Source organism: Pholis gunnellus, assembly GCF_910591455.1.
Source record: "Pholis gunnellus genome assembly, chromosome: 5".
Classification (NCBI taxonomy): domain Eukaryota; kingdom Metazoa; phylum Chordata; class Actinopteri; order Perciformes; family Pholidae; genus Pholis; species Pholis gunnellus.
In genome coordinates this window covers 10914582-10939943 of record NC_136531.1, presented here as the reverse complement: position 1 = coordinate 10939943, position 25362 = coordinate 10914582, and the positions used below count along the sequence as shown (strand labels likewise).

Sequence of the window (25362 nt, the reverse complement as noted above, 5' to 3'; positions counted from 1 at the left end):
GCTCCTCTATTCTGACTGTATATAGGGAATTGAAATTGCGTGTGAGGAGAGATCATTAATCATCTCAGTGGCATGAAGCTTTGGCTCATAAGTGTGTATTAAAGGACAAACAAAAGATGGCTAACACAACATAGAAATCCACTTGATCCTGGTCTGCATCAGTGATATTACACTAAACATGTGTTACCACTCCATTCAGGTGCTGCTAAAATGAAGTCATGCAAAACGAAAGGCAGGCCAGACACAAGAAATAAAATCTCTTGATAGACATATGTACAGTTTCATCTGCAGCTGAATGTGGTTTCTGCATGGCTTCAGCTGCGTGGACCAAATATAACCACAATTTCTGTAAATGTTAAATCGTCCACAATCACCTGCATCCTCAATGTCTTGTACAAATGTTAGACATTTACACTTAGTTGCCAGTTTTGTTGGTACACCTAGCTTAAACCCAAGCAGTAAAATACAACAGCCCTGCCATAAATCCTACCTTTACAGCATTTATAATGTTTTAGAGAGGTATCGATTCAACTTTATGGTCATTTTGGTGGCTGCAGTTTGTGGTGCTGATGAATGGTGTTGGTGTTAAGAGTGAGACACATGAGGTGCCCCCGTATAGCTCACCATGTCGAGTGTGTATCAGTAAGACTGAAACGTTGCCACAGTGGCCTGGCTTTGCTCCCTGGCTGCATGTTAAAACCCATTTCCTCTTTCTTTTTTCCCTCTCTCTCTCTCTGTATATATATCCAAATTAAAAAGAAATTACAATTATAACAATTTAAAAAAACAGTGGGAGGTGTTTCTTATATTCTATTCAACCAAATCAAATCAATGAGGGTAGACAAAATATTAGCAACACCTCTGAGTATAACACATTAATGTAAGCTTCATTTAAATAAACTGTCAAAAGAGTGTACAGCATTCAGTCTTTTCACAATATGAGGGAAGCACATTTTTTAGCACCACCAACATATTTTGCATTTGTGTTTGTGTGGCTGCAAGTGGCAATAATACACAGCTTTTGTTTATTATTGCACATTTGTTCACATGTACAATAGCTGACAGCAACATATTTAACCAGCAGTTTGTGTCGTCTGAATTCTTGCAATCTATGATGAACTGTCTGCAGTACAGGCCCCATGAGGACCCCGCGTGACAGTTGCTACCAAGAAACTACAACAAAAACAAAGTTTGTGGCTCTGATCCTCTAAGGCCTTTTTATTTTATCTCATCATTCACACTGAGATCTACTTCCCTTTTCATTACGCTTTTGTGATTTCTTCAGAATGTACTCAAATAATGATCTGAGGCTCAAACATCTGGCTGCAAGCAACATAAGCTGCCTGCCATGCAGAGCAACCCACTTGTATACTCTGCAGGAACTCCTGCAGAGACATTCATAACTCTTCTGCTGTTCTTGCAAAGTGACACTTTGCAAATGCCCACAATGCTGCTGCAGCAATATTACAACATTAGGCTTCATTCTGTTGGTATTTACTGTTTGAAATGAAGCACTGGTCTGGAGACAGAAGTAGTCAGTCATGACATTCGACTTGATTCCACCAAATCAAACTTTGACACTAATGACTTCTGACTTCACTTGAACAGTCTTACATCCTCCTCAACCCTATGAACTAAAAATATCATATTTTGTCACAAGTTTTCTGTTGCTTCCCTAGCAATATATACGAAATCTGCAAAAGGGAGAGGTCTTTTTTGCATTGCAAACAAACAGCCAGACAACAAATTCACATTTGGAAGTAAAGACAACCTGCAAAACATTCAGCTCAGAAATTAAACAAATTAGAGCATCAACATCTCGTGATTCATTTCTTCATTAATTGTTTGGTTTAAGAAACATCAGTAAATAGTGAGAAAAAGGGGATTCATAATTTCTGGATTTATTCAAATGTTGGACCAACTTTAACTATATTTACAGGCTGGAACCAACATTTTTTTGACATTTTTACTTTAAACTTTACATTTAATTAATTTAATGAATTACTAAAGACTAACTTTCTGTCAGTCAACCGACTGTTCCAGCTCTAACTGTGTCACAGGAATAACATGCCACGGTTTACTTGTAAAAAGCAGTCATTACTTATGATGTACTATTCTATCTGTTATTCTGTTTCAGACTGAACATGGCCTTATATTTGGTGAAGTTTACAACTCGAAAAACAAAGTCAAGGACTTGAAACTTCAAAGCCAAAGTCACATGTTTGTGACTTGCAGAACATTGACTTTGTCCCAGCTCTGGCTGTGGTTGTATTAAGAGAGAGTTGTCATTAATAGGCCTACGTCCATGCTGCTACCTCTGTTCAAACTGCTATTTTAAAAGAGGTTGATGATATTTATACTTTTCAAGGAAATGTGTATTTAACTTTGCATGTTAACATGCAATCAACACTGCAGCTCAGTCACTTTATATCTTCAGGAGGAGTCATAAACCAAATTCAGTTTATGCAGCCTCATACAGGGCTTTCATAATGACTTGGACAGGAAATGAACACAACACACACAGGCTTTGAGTAATTTTGCCACATCACACACTCTCATGGGAAATAGCAGATGTGTATAACAGAGCCTTATTGAATGAATGACCTTTGAATTTAGTGTATTTCACGGTCCAAATCCAAACGCATACTTTGGAGAAGGTATCAAACTTGGCAACCAAATCAATAGCGCAAGTTCAACTATGACATAAGCCCGGAATCCATCCCAGCCAATCAGAGGCCGCCTGCCCCCGCGTCACACCAATCAGCTGTGGAGAGGGCGGGAAACCCAGGCTGTTGCTAGGGTATGTCCCTGATGACTTTTGCCCTCAAGCCAATCAAATAGCACCCCACCGTTTGCAGCCTGCTCATAGGCTAAGACATACCTCGAGAACCCGCCTACAGGCTTTTCTCATTGGACGAGCGTGCGGTCACTCACTTCCCTGAGTTTTTAGTTTAGGTGCTGTTGATACTGTAGTTTGGAGTCACCAAGACTCAGAACTGAATATAGCAGCGCTCGTACATCGTCCTGTACAAACAGTTTTACAGTTTCAATTCCAGTATTTCATGACTTCTACATCTGTCTCAAAAGCTATTTTCTATTTTTAATAACAAGCCGACAACAAGATGGAACTTAATTCTCTTTTAATTCTGCTGGAGGCTGCAGAGTACTTGGAAAGAAGAGACAGAGGTATTTCAAGCTAAAACTGACAACTTGACAGGATTTCGAGGCTCGTGATTATTTTGTGAATGGAGCATTAGGACGGCAGCAATGCTTAATCTTCTATTTTATGTAAAGTTTTAACGTGCGCTGCCATAGTGCAGGTATGATGTCACTCTACAGACAATGGGACGGGGGACGGGGGACGGGGGGGGGGGACGGGGGGGGGTACTGGACCTACAGCCTATATGCTAGAAAAAGAGCAGCTCTATGTTATTATTTAAAGTAGGTCATGCATTTATGAACTGTGTCTGCAATGTGGCTAATACTGGCTCACGTGTTGTGTGTATACTCCGAATGCAGTGTGTCCTCGGATTATCTCTCTTCGGAAATGAGTAAACAAGAGTGACATTGAGAATATGAACCAGTATCATAATGACAGAGACACATAGATGATCATGTCACGTGGATTGCTTCACAGTATATATATACACCTTGCTGAAGGCTATACAGCACGCTATTGATCTATTGGAAGCGATAACGTTGACGATCGATCGCGTTGTGTTCCTCTGTTGATATTTCATGTTTCCCCGAATGACTCATTGACAGCTTTTTTTTTTTGAATTGTATTATTTATTCTTGCAGACACCACCGTAAATTAACATTCTATGTGTTTTGTTTTGCTCAATAGAGGCAGAACACGGGTATGCGTCGGTTTTACCGTACAGCAGCGACTTTTCCAGTAAGAAAACGAAAGCCTCGACAATGTCCAGAAAAACTCAGAACAATAGGTAAATATATCAGTCTTGCTTCTTGTATTTGTTTGCTGTTAGTCCCAGCGTGTAGAAACACACACACGCGCACACGCACACACACAAACATAGTTTGGCTGTTTTCATGCACACTGCCTTCTCTCTCTGCTGCTGCCTGGGCTGGGCTCTCTGTTTTGGTCTCTCCAATAAACACTGCCACGCGTACACTGTCAACTCTGCTGCTCCCACTCTTTCTCTTTTTCACATACACACACACGCACGCACGTACACACGTACACACACACACCCTCCCTCCCCGTGCTGAGAGAAAACACACACATGCACATAACCTTTCGTTTTTGCACGACTGTCATGCTTTTTTCACCTGTGCCTTTTTTTTTCATGTGGTTGTTGTGTTTTGTATGTGTGTGCCCCCCCCCAGCCAGTCCAATCCCCATTCCCATACTGCGACAGCCTGCAGCTAATATAGACCTTGCTGCTAGGCCATACAATCACACAGAATAACATTACATAAGTGAATACAATTAAGTTTCAGTTTCGGTTCAATCTTGCTTTGTTGCTCTTTTTTTAGACCAGTTGGACAGCTGGTTAAAGGTCATTTCAACCTCAGCAAGTTAACATTTAATTCTCGTGTGATTAAAAGGCCTGTTCAGTAGGAAGGTCGCTAACAGTGCTGTTATCCTGTATTGTTTTCATTATCGGTTAATCTGCAAATCATATATTGATGAACTGATTCATCTTTTAATAGTTAAAATGTCACAGAAGAGTGAAAAGTGCACAACGTAATCCCAGGCGGCATCTTGAAATCCCTTGTTTTTCTTTCCAAAGAGCCAAATATATATAGTCTACTATCACATCTGAGTTAATTGATTGTCAAAATAGTTGACGTTTTATTTTCTTATGATCGACTGATCCTATCAGCTCTAGTCGCCAACAAGATTTCCGTTGATTTATGGCCCTAAATTGGGGACCTTTACATCCTATAGGCTACATACAAAGTAAAATGTTGCAGTGTTATTTGGCCAAGTGTGCAACAGTGAAATCTTTCATCTGTTGTGCTCTTGTCAGTGCAGTTTTATTCCCAGGAACACTAGCACATGAAGATAAAAAAACGTTCCTGTTGGCTAAATTTAGTTTAGGGAAGCATGGTTTCCTCAGTAGTGAGCGTCAGAGTTACGTCATTGTGCGTACAGAATATGAAACTGTCCTATCACAATTGTAATTGCACTCCCTTTTTAAGGCGTATGGCTTTGTACATTTAAAAGTCATGTTTCTATATTTGTCAGAGCAGTCTCATCCACATTCCATTGACACAGTCTCAGACATAGGAACACAATTGTTTACGTGTGTGTGTGTACGGGGATGTGGCAGGTGGGTGTGGTGGCTGAAACACACACCTCCACACTGTGACAAACACCAGTGCACCAAGCTTCATGCACCAGACCTGCTTTTCCCTCTTTTGCACTGTGGGCCAATTCCCCAATTCCCTTTATACTCTCTTGCTGTTTTTTTTTTTTTTAGCATCGACAGGATGCAGGGGGTAGTGAAGTAAAAACATGTTTGAACTTATTTTCAGTGAAACAGAAGCAGGTTTGTTAAAAAGCACAAAGCTTTGCTTTATAGAACTAAAAACTGTTGTTGGGTTTGATATTAGGACCAAATCGGCAAATCGACACCAATCACATGTTTTGCAACGATGCAATATTTAGGGCGTGTGGAAAAAAAAAGAAAAAACGTTTGGGAGTCTATTTCTGCACACAGAAAGCAAAAACATGTAGGCCTTTGATCACCAGGGCCCAGTTCATACCATGGGAGCACCGAGTCCTTTGCATGCCACGCCATTCTTTTACATAACATGTAAAGGGATGTGTGTTAACCTGCTGTTATTACAGGTCTGCGTGCATTCCCTTCCTCTGAAAAAGCTGCTGTATCATTTCCTGGTCATGCCCTGTGCTTTGTCTGGGACAGTTCCCATAATTTGTGAAGGTTTGAACAGCACAACTTCCTCCATGATGTCGGCCTTTTCGGATCAGGTTATTTCATGGGAGGATTCTTTGGGCAGGCGCCACATTATGGCAGCTCGCACGGTCGACTGTAACCCCCTTTTTTTTTGGTGCCTCGGCCTCCCACAGCTGTGGGAACCACTGCTTCGCGAGCACAAGGGCTCTCGAACAGCGGAAAAAAAAAAAGAAAATCTGAAAAGGCTTGTTGTCAGTCTGGCCCTTTTGTTGTTGCTGTTTTTGTTTTGTTTTTATTGCCGCGGTATCCATGACGGCCTCGTGAACAGAGGGCCTGTTTCAGACGGGCTGCAGTGCCCTCGCTGCACAGCGCGAATAACCCCGCACGCTGAGGAATTCTGCAGCGTCTCCGCCTCCAGACGTCTGAGTGTGTTTTTATCCACGCTGCTTTTCAGCCAGAGTGCAGCAACAACAGCAGTGCGTGCATGCTGTTTGAGAGCGGGGCGGGGGGGTCTCTCTCTCTCTCTTTTCTCTCAGGGTCATTTTGGCGCTCTGCTGCACACTCTCTGACAGACGTCACACAGACATGGAAAAAGATTTTTGAAAAAACTCCACTCCCATTTTTTGCACACTCGTCATGGATGTCTATTCCCAGAATGTGTGATCAAGCCTTTGCGTTGCTTGCTTGAGGCCTATTTTGGAGTATTATTATTATTATTATTATTATAATTTTCTATGTCTTCGGTAAAATTTAAAGCAACTCAAGCATTCAAAAGCCCTAAAGAAACATGTGGGCAGAAAGGAGTCAACACCATTCTTTGCTGTCTTTACACATTTTTCCTTAGAATGCTTCTCACATCTGCTGTTAACTCTGCATTTCTTCCATTCATCTTGCTTTCATTTGTCTTACATTTAGATAAAAACTGTTAGTAACCATGCCTCTTAATTTGTGATTGTTCATTGCATCGCATCCTAACTCTCTTGTCATGTGATTTGAGCACGTGTAGTATTTTGGCAGTGCTTTGACACTCCTCTGTCTCTTTCGTCCTCACAGATCGTCGCACAACGAGCTGGAGAAACACAGGTAAGATCACACCTGAGACCCTTTGGCCTATACCGCATCTCGTCCCGTTTCTGTGATTTGCGTGTGCATGCTTTTTGCTGAGCACCCTTGAGCTCCTAACATACTAAGCGAAGGCATGCTGTCTGCAGGTAAAACGTCAAGATATTTCCCTCTCGGTAAAAAGCACCCGATTGGATCGGAGGTCGTCCTCAATGAGATTCAATCAATTCATTCCTCATGTCTGAAAATGGATAATGAGCTCATTTCAAAGAGCAGATTCACGTTGATTAGATCTGTCTCCGTTTCACGGATGAAACTCGTTACCTTGTATGGAAAGTGATAATGCTAGCCCAGGCTGATACTGTGAACGGAGGCGGGGTGAATCTAGATCTCGCCTGTCATTTCTCCAAATTAAGAGGCCCACAGACGGCAAACACACACACGGTTATCCCGCTCTACTACCCCCAGCATGCATCTCGCTCCACCTTTTTCTTTTCCTCCCTGAGGGGTACAGCGCTCAGCTCGCGGTGATGTGATGTCTGCGCTCATTAAAGGCACAGACAGTCTGTCTTCTGCTCTGTTTTGACTTCACAGATCCAAAGGGGGGGTTTTTGTCAGGAAGCAAAACTCCTCTTTGATACAACAAAGCCTTGCTGCTTTAGGGAAGATGGTTGGTGGAAGAAGCAAAACTTTTTTTGGTGTGCTTTTTTTTTACTTTATTTTTTTTGCATCAAGGTCATCCCGAGCGGATTCTTACCCCAAAAAAAAAAAAACTGCCTGCTAGAGAGGATTTACAAAACAGCTGATGTGACTATCAGCATGTGAGCCGAGGCTGAGATGGGTGTGTGTGTGTGTTGGGCTGCATGTGCGTGACACACTGTCATCCACGCTGAGGGATTGGGGTTTGCCAGTCACATGTCTGGGAGTGAGTAATGGATGTGTGCAGTGCAGACGAGAGAAACGAGTTCAGACATATTCCTCCCTGACCTGGGAGGCAGAGAAGGCCCCGGCTGATCACAAAGCAAGTGTTGAGACACAACAGTTACCTCATGTCCGACGACGGGTGTGGTTGGTTGCTAACCAACGAAGTGACCATGTCAAACTGACAAACGCAAGTGCCGGTAAAGTGTTCCATAATCGGTTTACTCACTTCCCTTGTCGTCACTACGGCCACAAGTTTCTAAAAAAGACGTTTTTTCTTTACATCATGTGCAGCGTCTTGACGGTAAAACACATGAGTTCTCTTAGTTATTCACTGATGTTTTGACTCTGATGTCAGGGCTTAAATACATTTAATTATGTTTGAATACTCCTTAATGACAGAAGATGCATTAGATCATATTTAAAAAGTACTTTCCTGCCGTTGTGTTTCTCTCCGTCCCTCCCCAGGAAAAAGTTCCGTCCACTTATTTGTATTGACGTGCCCTGCAGTGACGAGGTATCATTGTGATACACGATACACAAATTACCCGGTCATTACTCCCAACGTACAGGTGTTAAAGGTTGAGACATCAAGCTTAAGCACAGTCATCTATAATGCATGTGTGTCACGCCCTAGTGTGTATGTAGTGCTGAGATTATTAACAGAAACAGGAAATTAATCGACAACAATTTTGACACACGTGTAAGTCATTTATGAGGCAAAAAAGCCGCTGGTTGCTGGTTTCAGCTGCTCAAATGTGAGGATTTTTGCAGATTTCCCTCATTTTTGATTCACGTATACTGAATATCTTTCGGCTTTGGGCTATTGACCCAACCAAACAAGCACTTTGAAGGCATGAGAATGTACAATGTGCCTTTTTTCCGACTTTTTCCTTACAGCCAAGCGATAAGTTGTCTCAAACGAGTGTAACTGAAAAGCCAAAATGTGTTCAGTTCCAACCCTTACGGGTATTCTCAAAGGATTGATCCAACATTTCAGTGTCCTCGCTTGATCTCTGTCTTGGTTTTTCTTCCGATTCATCAGAACAAAAACCAAAAGTCTTCAGCTGTCCGGATCAACCAGTTTAATGAGTGTGTGTGTGTGTGTGAGTGACCAGTTGGAGCATCCGCTCAGAGCTACACACCTGTTTAATCTGTAGCAATCCCAGTATTGTGTCCAAAAGCTCGACCTCCCTCACGCCCTCAGACGCCACTCCAGGGAGGTGCTGCTGTTTGAGCCCTGACTCACTGTCTTTGTTTGGTCATGTGCCGGTGCGTTGGGTTCACGCGGGCGCAGCACAGAGCCCTCCTTGTACGTCATGTTCTCGCGGTATAGGCAAAGTGACCGATAAACGTCTGCTTTTGACACGGGAGGCATTGACTGCATGTATTGTGAAAAAAGTGCAAATATTGTGCGGGACCTCGGGCCTATACTTTCAAGTCATCTGTCCATTTTATGCCAGTGTCGGTGTCCAGTGTGGCAACTTTTAAATATGTTTTTGTCTACTTTTTCTTTTTCTCCCTTCCCTTTCCTGCGGACGTCAGGCTCACTGGCTGCTGCTCAGCGATGAATGCAATGCTAGGTGTCTCTCACCAAACTGACTGCTTGCCTTGGCAGCCGTTCAAGAGGCACCCTGCATATATTTGTGTCCCGCTATCAGAGTGAGACGTCTGGGCGGGTGCCAGCTGCGTCCCGCAGGGTCGCCCGTCTCGACACAACCTGCTTATCTGCTGCAGCCGGAGTGCAGCCGTGACAGCTCTGTACAGACCGTCTCGAGGGTGACTCTCTCTCTCTCTCTCTCTCTCTCTCTCTCTCTCTCTCTCTCTCTCTCTCTCGTGTCATTGCACAGGCCAGAGCTGCAGAGCGTCGGCTTGACATTTCCGTGAAACCGAATGCTTCTGTGTGGTTGGTCTCCGCTGGCATTGCTTCCTTCCCATTTCTGACTTCAACCGCTCTTGATCACGCCTTTGACAACTCGTCCGTGCCGCAAGTTTCCTTTTCTAGAAACGCCAACGAATTGTGAAACTACAGACGTTTTGTTTTCCCACACATCACCTGTTTACAGAAAACCCAGCCATGTAATGCCGCTATGGTGTGGTCGTGTCGGGTATGTTGAAAACAACAAATTTGCATCTCTATTTTTACCCTTCCAGATAAAGACACCGTCCGTGGCTGATTTCGACAAACAGTATTCACTTACAATATATATATATAATATATCGCACTGAGCTAATGTGCAGCAACTGTGTGGCACCTTTTAAACTTTACGCTCTGAATTAACATGCACTTCATGGACACAGGAGCAGGCCCTCAGTTTGTCATGGTCTAATCTTCTCTCTAATTAAATTTACTCTCCCGGTGTCGTCTACTCCCAGCTGTGATGAATGACTTATTTGGCTTTGAGGAGCTCTTTCCCCTCGAGTGAAGCTCCTGTGTGTGTGTGTGTGTGTGTGTGTGTGTGTGCGTGCGTGTGTGTGTGTGTGTAGGCCTCACTGAGCTGTTTGAGTTACGGCGGTGTGTCGGTGGGAGGGAGAGCCGTCCAACAGCCCTGTTAGTTACTTCACCTCCTTGCCTTCTACTCTTTGTCTCCTTCTTTCTCCAGAGACCACATCTGGTTTTTCTGTTATGGTTTTTTTTTTTCTTTTTACGCCTCATTCTGGCTCTACTTGAGTCAGCAGAAACCTGAGGCAGCAAGGACGAGAAAGGCAGAGCTCCCTTCTCACAGAGGGCCTTTATCACTCTTTGCTGGCCCTCCTGCCAAAACTCAGCCGTGCCCGTTTCTCCTTTTTTTGAGGTATAAATCTTCTTTTGTGACAGTGAGTTTATGCGGAAGGTGGCAGGCTTTCGCTAGGCCTGTTCATCCGCATTTTAATAGGGATTGCAGAATACACAGCCGTTGTGAATACAGTTTAAGTTAAGGTCGTAATATGTTAACATCCTGCCTTTTAAAAATGTATCATTTCTTTTGAGTTATAAAGCAGCTACATAAACAAAGTGGACCACTTCATTCCTTCCAGTTTGGGTTTTGGTGTGTAATTCATACTCACATGATTGCATGTGGCTTTCGTACTTAACTTCCTCAAATGTGACACTGTCAGTTACATTCCTCATGTGAGTGTGGTAACCCGGAGTCATTAGGTCTGCGTGAGCAGCTAATAACCCAGAGTAATGACTGATGTACTGTACGTGGTCTAATCATGAAGGCACATGTAGACCATAGCACGTACAGTATATTCAACGTGACTGTTGAGCTGATGTGTACTCTAGGTGTGCAGTTTCTACATGTCATTTTATATTAAGACGTGACATAGATGTACTTTCGTAGACGAAATAACCAGATGGGAATGTCTGTGTCTCGCTAATCTATTGAATAAAAATGAAAAAAAAAAACGTTTTTGATTCCATCACAATATAAAGAGATATATTAAAGGGATATCTTCGTTGGTATAAACCGAAAGGGAAATGCATTTTGTCATATTACCCAACCTTACGACAGACTGGGTTTGTCCAAAATTGTTCTACATTTACTGAAGCAAGAGGACATAGCTGTGTGACATGTCTCGGTTGTTACCGTTGTGAGGCTGGTTGGGACAAAACAAGAAACAAGCTACAGGTCACGCGTGGAATTTCTCCACCCTGAGGTCACCGGGCGTCGAGGCGCTCTCTGGCTCCGTCAGGTCAAGCCCGGCCGCAATCGCAGAACGGCCGCACGTGCCGTTTACTGTCTGTTGACGATGGCGTGTTTGGCCTGTGCGTGACTTGTACAGGCTTCTTTTGCACCCCCGACACAGGAATTTGAGTTTGTGAACGTGAGCGTTGTGGACCGACAATTAAGGCGAGAACGTCCCCGCTCCCTCTCAGGCGTCGTCGCTGCAGGGAGCACAGCGCTTCTGTGTCAGTAAAAGCAGCTGACGCTCATAAAAGCGACAGCTAAAGGATGCACTTTAACAAGGTGTGGGCCTAGCTTTGGGGTTTCAAGGGCAAACCCCCCCCCCCCCCCAACAACAACAAGAAGAAATTAAAGAAAGAAGTGAAAAGGAGGAGAGAAGGGAGGAGAGTGAGCTGACTGAACCATTCATGGTTTTGGTCCCGGGCCCTTGTCGGCCCGAGGACGAGAGGAGACGAAGACATTCTTGAGCGTTGCCAGAGAGAGGAACGGGAGGCAGCGTAGGATGTGGCTGCTCTGTGTGTCGAGCAGGCGGCCTGGAATTCAGGTCAGCAGAGTGTGCACACATGTGCTGGAATGTAGTTAAGTAACAGAGTCGGTTTAAGCGGGGGGTCACGAAACTTGCAGGCCGAGTATTACTAGAATGCTCTGCAGCCGCATCCGCATCGGGCTTGTTTTTCAAGCAGGGAGTCACAAGCAAATATTTGTTTGATTGATGCATTTATAGAGCGGGTTAAGGCTGCAGGCAGTCTGTTATTCATCAATCTGTTTTCTACTCTCCTTTATTCTCTCTAGTTTTCTTCTTTTTACGCTCAACAACAGCAGCGTGTAAGCTTTTTGTGACTCCCAGAACGACTCCTCGCATTGCGACTTCCTCTCGTTGTGTTTGAAAGGTCCCAATATACTTTAATTCACAAGGGGAAAAAAGTCTCCAATAAGCGTGACGTTGTGTGATAGAAATGTCTCCTTATCTGTTCATTATCTCACTCATCTTGTGGCCTCTTTTAGTTGGGCCCAGACCCTGAAACAGGACCCCGCCCCACTGTTCTACCGCCTCCTCACAGAAGTAAACAGACAAACTTTGCAACAGTAAACATGGACGCTGCGATCGTCTCTCGTGCCACTAGATCCCTGCGTGTCGATCATTGACGAGGGTTCATTATAAAACCTCCGTTGTCAGGGGAATGTGTTTATTGAGCTCGCCGAACTTGTCTCTGCTAGTCCGCCCCAACATTTGCAGATGTGCTTTTCAATGCATGCAGCGGAAGGCAATTAATGTCCAGGTCTGTCATTTGACATTGTGTTGAAATGATTCAGAGATGCTCAGGAACTTGATCTTTAATTCCTCTCTCTCTCTCTCTGTTCGCTCACACGCTCTCCTCTGCAAACCCTATTTGACATCTGTTTTTCTGTTAACACCAGTGCAAGCTGGCTGTGCCGAGGAAGGGATTTTGTAATGATCCACGCTCCCACAGGGGATTGTTTCAGTACAAGAAAAAAAAAAAAGTCAAATGAATCTAATTACAAGGCATTCCCGAGCACGCCCAGTGGATATTTCAGTTTGGTGGAAATACTACTACAACGCGTGAACAACGATCTGCCTCATTCTGCAGCTTCCTGTTGTTTAATCACCAGTAAAGCATGCTGAGCTCTTTTTCTTCAGAGCAACGCTCCACAAGTAGTGGAGTAACCAGGCCCCTCCCTCCGTCTGCGCTGCTGTTTGTGGTGCGTTCAGGTTTCTGTTTGCTGCTTGCGTGCGAGAGCAGAGTCATGTGAGAGCGTGCTCCAGGTTCCTGCCGCCAGGAGAAATGTGTTTACGGGGGACTCGTATCCGTCTGTCTCTCCCCGCAGTTGTCACTGCACACAGTGCAGGCGGGTGTGGCATCCTCCATGACAGAAAACAAACATAGCTCAACCCAGACGACTGACATTTCACATGAGGGTGATGAAAGCCTCTCGTGTCTCCCCCGTGTGTCTCTCTTGTCGCTGACGTGGGGGGGGGGGAGTGGCGAATCCACCAGCCGTTTTTTTTTTCAGAGAGTCTGATCTCTTTTAAATGTAGTCGTGTTCCGGGCAGGGCTGCACGGTGACAGGGAGACGGATGACGGGCCTCTAAAAGGCCCAGTGTTTGTCGGCCCGAGACCTTGAGTAGGGTCCCTCAACAATCCCTCCATCTGCGCTCGTACTCCCCAGGAACCTGCCAGCCAGATGTGCAGCCACTTTACTGGCACCCCCAAATTCCACCACGGCAACAGTAGTGATCCATACTCACGCAACGCTGCCCCACTTTTCCCTTCACATGACAGAGCCACGCTGTAAACTAAGCGGGCCGGATGCATAGTGTTTGTGAGGTTTTGGGGGTATTTTTTTGTATCCTACTCAAAGGTTAAAGATAGCACAGCCAAAATGTTGGGAATAATCCCTGATTAAAGGAAAACTGCACACGATGGCGTACAGTAGGTCAGACTTCTTTTTTAGTAATGTTGTGTCTCCATATTTTTATTACTGATAAGAGAGATGGCCAAAACTAAAAGACTGAATTGTAAAGATCTTCAATCATTCTTAAAGCCTTTGAAAACACCGTTTAGATCCACTTCATGTTGGAGATGTCAAATGACAAACCCTCCAAATGTACACATTGCATTTTGAGATCAAACGATTGCATTATTGCGCGGACAAGATAAGCCGACAAAGCAGGAAATTCTTCATGCTGGTGTCTTGTGGGCTCAAGTCAAAACAACACCAGAGTCCCGGTATCGCATTTTCTTTTCTTTAAACCCAACGGGGAACAAACCGAGTCCGCTCTGGCAGTGAGAGGAAACATTGCAGTGGTGTTCCTGATGACCTCTGACCTTAGCTTGGCGGGGTTTGGCTCCTTGCCAGACAAGCCACTCGGTCCTGTGCATATGGGTCGAGGAATGCGCCTGGGCTGCAGCGAGCTCATTAAACAGTGCAGTGAGTGAGGGGTGAAGGCCCGTTGTTTGCACTGGTGTGCCTTCTCAGGCCCTGCAGCTAATGTACCCTAATGTACCGACAGATCTCCAGTCTGGATGGTCCTGGGACACCGCGGTCACCAGGACTGTGTCTGAGAACCAGGATATCTGAATGTGGACAGTGTGAAAACCGGTCAGGGTCACTTCTTTTCTGCGGTGCAGCGTACATAAATATCCTTCATAATGCATCCGTCCGACATAAAAACAGGCTGCTGCAGATACACTGCTCCCCTTTTGACTTCAGCAGCAGAAAGGGAGCACAGCGTGAACAGATCTGTGAGAAAAGCATGGTCAATATTTGGTAAACTGTTTAAATAGCTCGTTCCAGTTTTTAGCAGCACGCAGCAAACCCTCCTTTTTTTTTTCTTCTCCTCTTCTGCCTTTGCTTTGTTTTGGCACTGGGCCTCTGGATGGGGAGGGAAGAGGAGGGGGAGGGAAGGCCAGAGATCAGACAGAAACCATCCCGTGGTTATCTGCACGTGAGAACGGTCAGGTGGTCATTTCCCTGCAGACGTGACTTACTAATAAATCTCCAGCTGCAGGATGTTTTTGCAATTTTCTTTCTTAAGCAAAGTCACGAAAACTTTTAAGAGCTACAATGTTTCTGTTACACCGTAATAACGTATTATTTTCAGTATTATTGTTATTTTTTTGCAGTAAAAACACTTCTAAATGAGAGTGTTTTCATTTAAAAAACATATCCCGTGAATATTGTGTCCCCTGTAATATAGAAACCCTGACTTTCACACGATGTTTGAACTCGTTGTCACACACGCACACACACAAGTACAAACTCTCATATGACACCACATCAACAGTCTCACATTGTGACACTCTTCATGACGGAATACATCAAAGGCCGCACTATTTTCAAGCCAGACAAACTGGAAAATCTGATTGAGCCAGGCTGTGCAAAATGTCCGCTCTCCTTCACGGATACAACATTCACGTTCATCTTATGCCACACTTTGCATGGCTGTTCTGATAAACATAGCGTGACCGGGGCTTGGGTTAGGAATAACAAACGTGAGCGAGGGAGGGTCCCCACCAACAAGCAAGAAAAACAGCAACATGTTGCGGCAGGGCAACATGTTGCTGGTAGGAGCTGTCAGGGACACACTGCCAGGTTAACCCAGGTCCCGTCTGATTGATATGCATCACAAACATGAAGCTTTTTTACGTGTCCCAATACAGACTAGAAAACAGAAATAGAAAGGAGACGTGTAGCATTTAGCGCACAGACTACCAAAGCTACAGTTTGGTTGTGTGTGTTTTTTTTAAAAATAGTTACATGTTTGAAACTGAAGAACAACAGCACATAGGGCAACTATAGTCAGACATGTAAATACATTCTCATTACCAGTCATTGCACTTTTTAAAGAAATAGTTTGAATAGTTCCAAGTCTGATTGGGATAATGATTCAGGCCGGGAATCTACAGACAAATCTCCAGACATTCAGGTGTCGAAGGTGCATCTGTGCACATTCCTTACATCTGCATGCCAGGTAAAATATGTGGCGAGCCTACAGGTGGGGCCTGTGATGAATTCTTTCTTTTTTTCAGTAAAAATAGGTTTTCTTTGGGGGGGGGAGGTGGGTAGTCAGGCAGAGCATTCAGGGAACGCCTTGTTTTTGTTTTTCATTGCTAGAGAGGGAGGGGGGGGGGGGGGGAGTGGTGTGCAACATGGTGGCCCGTTGGCTCAAGTTACCCGCTGGATGATGTGTGTGGAGCGCTGCCTGGTGCAGCTGAGCACACTGCACTCAAAGAGCCCCTTTTTTTTTTTAACCCAAGAGAAACTCACCCTCTAGCTTGGACCCCGCTACCCCCCCCCCCCCTGCTGCAGACCCCCAGCTCCTTCCTGCCCGCTTCCCCTGGCCGCAGTCCAACTGCTTCATGTGGCTCGACTGGGGCAGGTTGGAGGCTGGGCCCCCGCCCCATGTCCTCAGAAGACACTTGTTTTCCAGTGGGATGAGGGTGTGTTGGTGTTGGCAGGGTGGAGTGGAGGGGTTTAGGGGATGGGGGGGGGGGGGGGGGCCCCCTGGGAGAAAAGGAAATAAAAGAACGAGAGCACTTTCACACGCCCTTTTTCTGGGGAACGCCTGTATGCACCTGTAGAGAGGTAGAGATGGTTTCAAGGGCACTTTGCTGATCCTTTTTTTTTATATATTTAAATCAGGTGCATTTTTGGAGCTACAATAAAAAAAGTAAACTATCATTTATGACTTTGGATTATTTTGTTAAGCCCCCAAGACTCTCTTGTAGCCCACAGGTCACCTCTGGCTGACCTCTCAATGAAATAGACGACACTAGTAAGAAGGTCTTACCTTATGTGAAAAACACAGGCGACGCCCTTCCTGAAGAAAAACAGGGGAAAGACTGTGTGTGTGTGTGTGTGTGTGTGTGTGTGTGTGTGTGTGTGTGTGTGTGTGTGTGTGTGTGTGTGTGTGTGTGTGTGTGTGTGTGTGTGTGTGTGTGTGTAGATAGTGTGTTCTCCTGTGTGCTCGGCTCTGCAGCCAGCCCTAGAGAGCTTCATTTCTCTGATTAGGTTTATTGTGGTCGCAGCATTGGCCAGTGGAGACCTCGCATTGTTGGAGTTTGTTTACCGTTCAGACAGAGTTAGCCAAAGGAACGAGAGAAAAGGGGGGAAGGCTAGATCAGAACAAAGAGACAGTTCATGGACTAGCATGACTAATGGAGGATTGAAAGGCCTTCATGAGGAAAATTTGAATGAACCAAGGACAGACACGGGAGGTATTCTGCTGATTAAAAAAAAAAATATATATATATATATACAATATCCGCACAAAGTCAGTCAATGTCCACACAGACATTAACTCGGCCTTGTCGTCAATAACGCTGAATTAAACATCCAAACTGCTGCATCCAGTGAGCTGTTTACTCGTGGATCCAGGGTTGTTGGCCTGAAGGGCTTTGGCAGGGATGCAGGGTTTTACGGGGCCACGGTTTGTGTGTTGAGTTCAACCGACAGAGCGATCAGAACAGATGAGATACTTCTCATGGCCGTCACTTTGGGCAATAATGATTTTTTTTTGTTGGGCTCTCGGTGACTGTGGGTCTAAGGTCTCTCCCGCAGCTCTAGGGTTCTGCAGGTTGTCCATTTGGTGGATCCATCTAACACGCGGTTTGGAAAAAGTCAAATACGAAGCATAGATGGACAAAGGTGATGCATCACTAGACGGTGTGCAGTTATATTGAGGTCAGTTTGCTGCACCGAGGACAAAAAACATTCTGCAAAAACGTCAGTATCAGTGAGCGCAATGCGAGATTGTTTTCGTGAATACACCACCACACTGAAGCGACCACATTTAGTCACACAGGCAGGCAAAAGCCAACAGGGTTCGATAAGTATATTACAGATTCTCTAAAAACAGGAAAGTCTCTCAGCTGAGGCCCCGTTAGGCTCTTTCAATATGTGTCATGTGTGGGTGTCTTGCGAAAAACAGCTCTTGTTGATGAGGAAAGAGGTAAATGGTGACGCAGTTGCATGAACTCTGTCTGTGTCATATGAAATGAAAAAGTATTTTGTAAGTGTAACATTATGTGACATTTCCTTTCTCACGCTGGGAGGACGTCCTCTCGGGGATTCGAACTGGTTTACTTTGAGCCTCTGCGAGCTTTGAACATGTGTAACGAGCGAGACTCTGCGCTCCCGTCAGCCCTTTGAACGTGCAACGTCACGCGGTCAATCCCAAAGTCACACCCGAAACCGCGTGGTATTCAAGTCGTTGCTTTGGTGCGTCTCCCAGCACAGGAGAAGAACACGACACAGTCACAGCACGGGAGGAACAGGATCTGTTTCTGCCCTTCAGGGACATAAACGCTTTGTCAGCGTGTTGGTGTAGTAGGTGCCCGCTCACTTTCCTGCCGGTGGATGTCTGCTGACTCACCCTGTGCTTGTGTTGTTTGCAGACGTGCCAAACTTCGGCTGTACTTGGAGCAGTTGAAGAAGTTGGTGCCTTTGGGTCCAGACAGCACGAGACACACCACACTGAGCTTGCTGAAAAGGGCCAGGATGCACATCAAGGTATTAAAAAAACAACAACAACGAATAAAAACAAAAATAATGAACAATTTAGCCTTCTTTCGACAGATAATTGACAAAAACTTTGGCAACAGTTTGGTATTTGTCGAGCTAAAAAAGGCCGTTTGCTGGTTCCACCGTGTGCTTTTATCATAGTCAATTTTATATCTTTGGTTTCTGAACTGTTGTGAAAACATCACTGTGCGCTCTGGGGAATTATCAACGGCATTGTCTACTATTTTCAGACTAAACAATCAACTAACCAAAGAAATTATTGAAAGAGTGACATAATTGTTAGTTGCAGCACTAGTGTAGCAAAACTAGATACAACTTTCTTGGAAAAGTCCAGTTTGTCGTCTTGTTGAGCTCCTCGTGCACGACTTCTTACTCGTCTTTGAGCGGTTTGGTTTTCCTCCCCCCCCGCATTCTTTAAGTGTTATATTGTTTTCTAATCGTTCAATCAGAGCAGCTCAGAGACTGTAAGTAAATAAAGAATGCTCCCAAGACTAAAAGGAAAACTGATTAGTCAACAAAGTGGAATATACGGGACATTTGGTGGCTGATCTTTAGATATGTGAAAGGACATAATTGGATGTTGATTTGTTTAAGGACAGCCCCTCCGCCACAGTTCAGTTAACTGTTGCACGCAAGATGCTTGAAGAAAAGTATGCAGCAGGAGGTCTTAAAAATACACCGGTGCTGGCAGAATATGGTTTGATTCTTACCGTTTCCCTGCAGAGCATGAACTGTACATGTAAGTACAGTTTAGGACACGCTTTACTGATCTTGCTGTTTACAAGCAGCAACACTGTGGTTGGCAGAAAAATCCAGACGTGGCAGGTTTTAACCCTTCATTTCCTGTTTACCGTGCACACGTCCTCTCTGCTCAGACGATCTGCGATGATTCTCGGCAGTGTCGCGTCTTTCCCGTATCACAGGCTGCCGCGTGTATTCAGCGCTCACATGCAAACTAGTGCAAAATCTAATCCCAGGACGAGTTTATGTTCATTTTGACTTTCTAACCTACAGGCCTCACGCAGTCATTCAGCCACTTGCTTATTGTTGTTGTTAAATTCTCTCCTTTGAAAAGTTTGGCAGAGAGATGATAGAAAACACTGGTTTCATAACATCAGTTACAGCCTCTGCATGATATGGCTTGAATCCATATTCTTGCAAAGATACACTGTATCCAATATCAAGGATAAATATTCAAATAATACGGCGATCACAATCGGAAGTTATCTTCTACTGAAGCGTTTGCTTTAGCAACAGAATGGCCGACGTAAGTAATTGAGACCATCAGCGAAAACATTGGCTATTTTTTGTAATAGTTATTCTTAAAGCCTGTCATCATAGTCATACATACACGAAAGGTCACAGTCACATTTCTTTGTCTACTACTATTGTGTTCCTTCACAATAAGTTTTCCCATTGCGAGGTACCGCAAAACATATAACGAGGGAAAGAAAAAAATGGTCCCCAAAAGAAATTTCCTGCAGTGACCTTTCAGGGATTATTTGAATGGTACGACAAAAAAAAAAAAAAAACAAGGCATACAGTAAAAAAAAGAGAGTAAAAGATGGAGATGTTTGCGCCCAGTGAGCATTATCATTGATTTTTGGCATTTATGGGGCTCTGCAGAAGCTGGAGGAGCAGGACAAGAAGGCTTTAAACACGAAGGAGCAGCTGCAGAGAGAGCACCGCTACCTCAAACGCCGCCTGGAGCAGCTTTCCGTGTCCGGATCCGTTGAGCGCTTCCGCACCGACAGCTTGGGCTCCACCATCTCCACCGACTCTGAGCAAGGTACGCTGGCTTTGAAAAGTCAACCAGCAGCACTACAACAGGGATCAACTCACTGTAAAACCCTTGTTCGTCTCCCAGATCTGGACAATCACTTATTTGTCAGTGATGTGTCCACTGGTAAACTCTGAGCCACATTTTATGACATGTGGTCCACCGAGTCGTGGTGCAGGTTGTAGGAGCTCAACCAATTTGTCACGTTTCATCCGCCGAAATGACAAAAATATAAAAAGGTAATCTGCTCCCCTCTGAGGTAAGGGGGGGGGGGGGGGTCACTTTATGTTTACAACGGGTGCAACCCGATGAATGCCTTCTAGGAGAGACTGTTTGAAAATGTGTGCCGTCATCCCAATATTAAAATGATTCATCGTGTTACCGCTCTCTTTAATGGTCGTACAGAACCGCTAGAAACACATTTTCCTCTCAATGTGGTATGATCTAGTTCTATTCAAGCACAACCCGAGTTTAAAGGCGCAGTCTGCTGCTCACCGGTGTCACAGACTCCCCTGAAATGCTTAGTTTGGACTGTTAGAGTATGCTTGTTAATCCTGGATGAGGTAAACACACATGCAGTTGTTTATCAATGGACGGGGATTAGCTGCAGGAGCACAAAGATCGGCCTGTTTGCTCAGAGTTTTAACGGCTGCCTAAATCTGGGTTTAATCCACAGGCGCTGCAGGCTCCCTAATAAATATGCCCACAGTTGGGTGGAAATAAACAGTTTCCCCTCACTTCTTCTGTTTGTGAACAGCTCCGAAAATAACCAATGCGTATTTTCTTTTTCTTTTTTGCGTGCAGAGGTGGACATCGAGGGCATGGAGTTCACTCCTGGCGAGGCGGACAGCGTGGACAGCATCAGCGACGGTGAGGAGGAGGAGGAGGAGGAGGAGGACCACTACAGCCTCCAGAGCAGCTCCAGCGACACCAGCTACACGGCCACACATTCCCACAGACTGCAGCCGCACCACTGTTAGACAGCGCGCGGCCATCCATCTCCCAACCTGCTTCTTCGACCAGGCTTCCCTCCCCTCACCTTTCCCCTCCCCGACCATTTGCAATCGCCGACGCCGCCCGCTCCCCGCATCAGACCGGTCCACAACGGTGGCACACCCTGAACATGTTCCTCCTTTCCCGGCCCCGGCTCTCCAAGAAGTCCATGGGGCTGAAATGCCACTCAAGCCTTCCTGACCCCCCCCCCCCCCCCTGACCACTGACCCTACCTCACCCTACTGTATCCTGCCTGAACCTGCCCCTCCAGACACGCCCTGCCCTCCCACTGCCCTCCCAACCCCCTACTTAGTGTTGCCGCAGGCTCATAGAGAGCAGAGCAGAGTTTGTGGTTTTAATGGGGACATCTGTAGTGCGGTGGACAGCTTTGACTTGTTAATCCGGATGTGTGCGTCCATGTTTGTGTGTGTGTTTGCAAGAGAGAAAGAACAAGCGAGGGAGTTTAAGAGAGGTCAAAAACAAAACACAAGCTTCATGTCTTCTCCACGAGGCAACAATACGCAGGCGAGGCTTAGCACCAAGTTTGCGAAGTAAAAGGTAAAGCACTTCTGCTTGTTCTGCAATATTTGCAACATCGAAAGTCATTTACATCACACAGTATCTTCCCTTTACACAATACGATTTACAGGAAAAGCTATTGAAGAAGTCCTGCACTTTCCTCGAAACATTTGACTGCTTAAAAATAATGGACGATTCATTTTGATATTTGGGAAAATATGTTTATTGGTTTTTGTCGTTTCCAGCCTTGATTGTTGTAACCGACCTGCAGCTTCACATTGAGCAGGTTCACGGTTGGGAGTGGTATCGGTCTTCTCATCTAACTCTTGGCAGGGAAGCAAATACCAATTTAAAAAAAAATCGTTCCACTTTTTAGGATTCGCTTCTGCAGCTGCGTGACCTAAAACAGGACTTTTTCAGCGGCTACTTCCGAACACAAAGTCAGACCTTCATTACCAACTGTGGCCGATTTCTGGCCAAAGACAAAGTGAAAAAGTTCCAGAGCTGTAGCAGAGAAGAAAGAATGTATATAGATGTACAGTTACTGTCCAAACCCTCTCGTCTCCCTCTGGTTGGGTTGCCTAACCACTACTCCACACTACTGACCACTACACTATACCACCCTATGGTGTGGATGGACTACTATGTCAATTAAAAAAAAAAAGGAGTTGCCTCATAACTAAAAACTCTATTCCTTAAAGATTGATTCAAATCTTCTGATTCTTTCTCAGTAGCGAATTGATGTAGCAATAAATACGAGAGGCGGGTGCTTCCTCTGAGTGTTTAAATGACTGTGGTGGACCATGAGGTTTGGAGGGAGACCTTTTTCCTTTACCTTCTTACCCTGTAGATGGGCCAGTGGGTGCTTTCGGAGGGCGGACCTTCAGAAAAAGGGGCAGCTCTCCTTTTTCCTTTTCACTAATGGAGCCCTCTCTTGGCTCACGAGGCCGTCATTCTCCCAGAATTTGCATTTCTCTCCAGCTTTATTACTTTTTCAAGCAGTGTTCGTGTGTGTCTGGATTTTTTTTTGTTTTTGTCCCGATTAGCAAGTCAAAGTTGTAAATGTGGAGAAAAAAATGTTTCAAAGCTCTAATGATTTGTACTCTATAGAGGCGTTCATTTGAGCTAACTTAGCAAACTAATCACATTCAGTTAAACTTTTCATTTCTATAACCAGACTAATAATCCTATTTTCTCTCTGCTATCTGCTACTTATTTCTGGAGCTTCTGGGCACTGCTGAAGACCAACGTAGAGGACATTTCTTCTCTAACTCGTCTTTAACTTATGCGCGATAATCACTATTGACGGAGGAGTCGCTTCTGTTGCTCTCTGACTATTTAATAGTCATTAGGGCCTCAGTCTCCGGCAGTCTTTAGAGCTTGGCGTCCCAACACTTTTAAAAAAAAGTTAAAAAAAATAAATAAAAAGGGCCAGTCCACCATGGCAGGTCTGACCAAAAAAAACTACAAAAGACTCAAGAACACAAAAAAGTTGCATACAAAAGAAGCTACTCGTCACTAAAAGTGATATTAGCCGGTGTAGTCTATATTTCTTGTATAAAATTTTGTATTATATTTTCCTAAATGTTCTCTTGTAACAAAAAGACAAAAACAGCGAGTATATCTATCTAAATATAAATATATATATATATATGAGAGACAGACAGACATGAGGTGAGGCTTGTTGAAGGGAGAGTGGGGGCAGGGGAGCTGATACACTGGCCCCTCTCCCTTGGGTGACTCTCCTGCTGTCATTCTGTGCCTTGGTGAGCCTATGACCTCCCTCCTCCTCCTCCTCCTCCTCCTCCTCCTCCTCTTCCTCCCACCTCCTCGCCCTCGGTACCTACTCAGGTCACACTCCCCTCCTCTCCTCTTAATCGCATCCTCCCTCTTCCTCTTCTTCTTCTCTGGCGGGCTGAAAGCTTTCATTTCAACCCTTACCATGCCAAAACACTTCCATGAGCAATGGGGCACTTGAAGAGAAGACCTCATTATAAAATACATTTTTTTAAAAAAAAGCCCCTTTGGTCTCTACTGAGCAGCCGCTGTTGTTGTTGTTGTTGTGCACCCTGTCCAGGCACTCCCCACCCTCTTGACGCCCGATCGTCTGCCAGTGTCGCCTCTGTCACAGAAAAGTAAAAGAAACCACACACTGGTAAACTCCCATGGCAGCTTCCAGTCGCTCCGAATGGTCACCAACGGGGTTCAAAACTTCTGGGCTTGAAGCGTGTTTGATCTTTTCTTGTTTTGTTTTTGTTCGTCATTTTACTATTATTGTGTGCTGACTATGTGTTTGTTTTAAATGGAGTCACTGGGATAGGAGCGATAAAAGAATAATCCAATCAATGGCAGCTTAAAGGTGTAATCCTCCGCGCTCCCAGTGGTCCGTCCCAAAAATAGTGTTACCCATTGATCAGAGGACTTCGTGAGACACGGCAATATTACCATCTTGTGCTTTCGGAGGGAGGGTGGGCGGGCAGGGTTTTAAAGACAAGCAGGTGGTTTTGCTTTTTTTACTTTGTGGTGCATTTTTTTTTTTTTTTTTTTTTGGTGACCTCCTATCTGCACTCTCTCCATACACTGCAGGAGGACAAAAAAAAAAACTAACTTTTTTTGGAAAAGCTGTTTTCTATTTTTCATCAAGAGTTTACATTAATGTCAAAGGATTTGTACATGACTGTATCAGAAATGTCCTTTTTCAGTTTGTCGCTCAAATGAACAACATGGCAAACCATCGTAATGGCATAAAGTTATTCTCTTGCACAGAACCTCCCAGCAGAAAAGTGACACAGCGAATGGGATGAGGGCCACATATGAGATTACAATTATTCAGTGGCGTCATTGAAAAAAAAAGTGTACATAGCACACACTTATAATGGCTTTGAGCAGATGACTGGACGCGGTGACATTTAGTTTGAATGCTGGACGGATAGTGTTTATGGAAAACCTTTTAATGACGTGCCTTGGGGGGAAAAAGTCCGAAAAAAAGCAGTGATTGTAGAAATGAATGAAGACTGTTAAATCAGGAACAGTTGCTCGTGTTTTTTAAGCCCTTGGAGAGGCGAGAGAAGATGTTGCAGCCTTCTTCATCATTGCAGAAAAGGTAAACAGTCACGTCAAGTACGTCTTCATTGAGGTCCTATTGAGATTAAAGTGTAATTCAAGAGATCGTCAGAGCGAGCACAGACACGATTTGAGATTTGCTTCCATGTTGCTGTTGCACAGAGATTTACTTTGGTGCGTTGGGGGTTTTTCTAAGAGCACAAAAGCACAGTGTGATATTTGGGGAGGTCAGCAGACGGAGAAGGTGGGATGAAGTCGTGGGTGAATCACAGACCGAGGACCGTCTGCACAGAGAGCAGGGTTCAAAGCAGAGAAGTCTGCGCTGAAATCAGAAACACAGAAGACACCATCCCAAGCCTGCTGAGTAACGGTGCTTATGTAAAAACCAACACGATGACTTCCATGAAATGTTATTCCT

At 44.7% G+C, this 25362-nt stretch overlaps 1 protein-coding gene across 1 annotated transcript; it reads left to right on the top strand.

Annotated features, from left to right (window-relative positions):
* The first annotated feature begins 3020 nt into the window (after nt 1-3020).
* mxd4 (MAX dimerization protein 4) lies at nt 3021-24373 on the top strand. Its single transcript, XM_079159814.1, has 6 exons — nt 3021-3186; nt 3848-3947; nt 6942-6971; nt 18463-18577; nt 20216-20378; nt 21174-24373. Exons 1-6 carry the CDS (start codon nt 3123-3125, stop codon nt 21347-21349), a joined length of 648 nt encoding a protein of 215 aa, XP_079015940.1. The 5' UTR covers nt 3021-3122; the 3' UTR covers nt 21350-24373.
* Nucleotides 24374-25362: the final 989 nt, after the last annotated feature.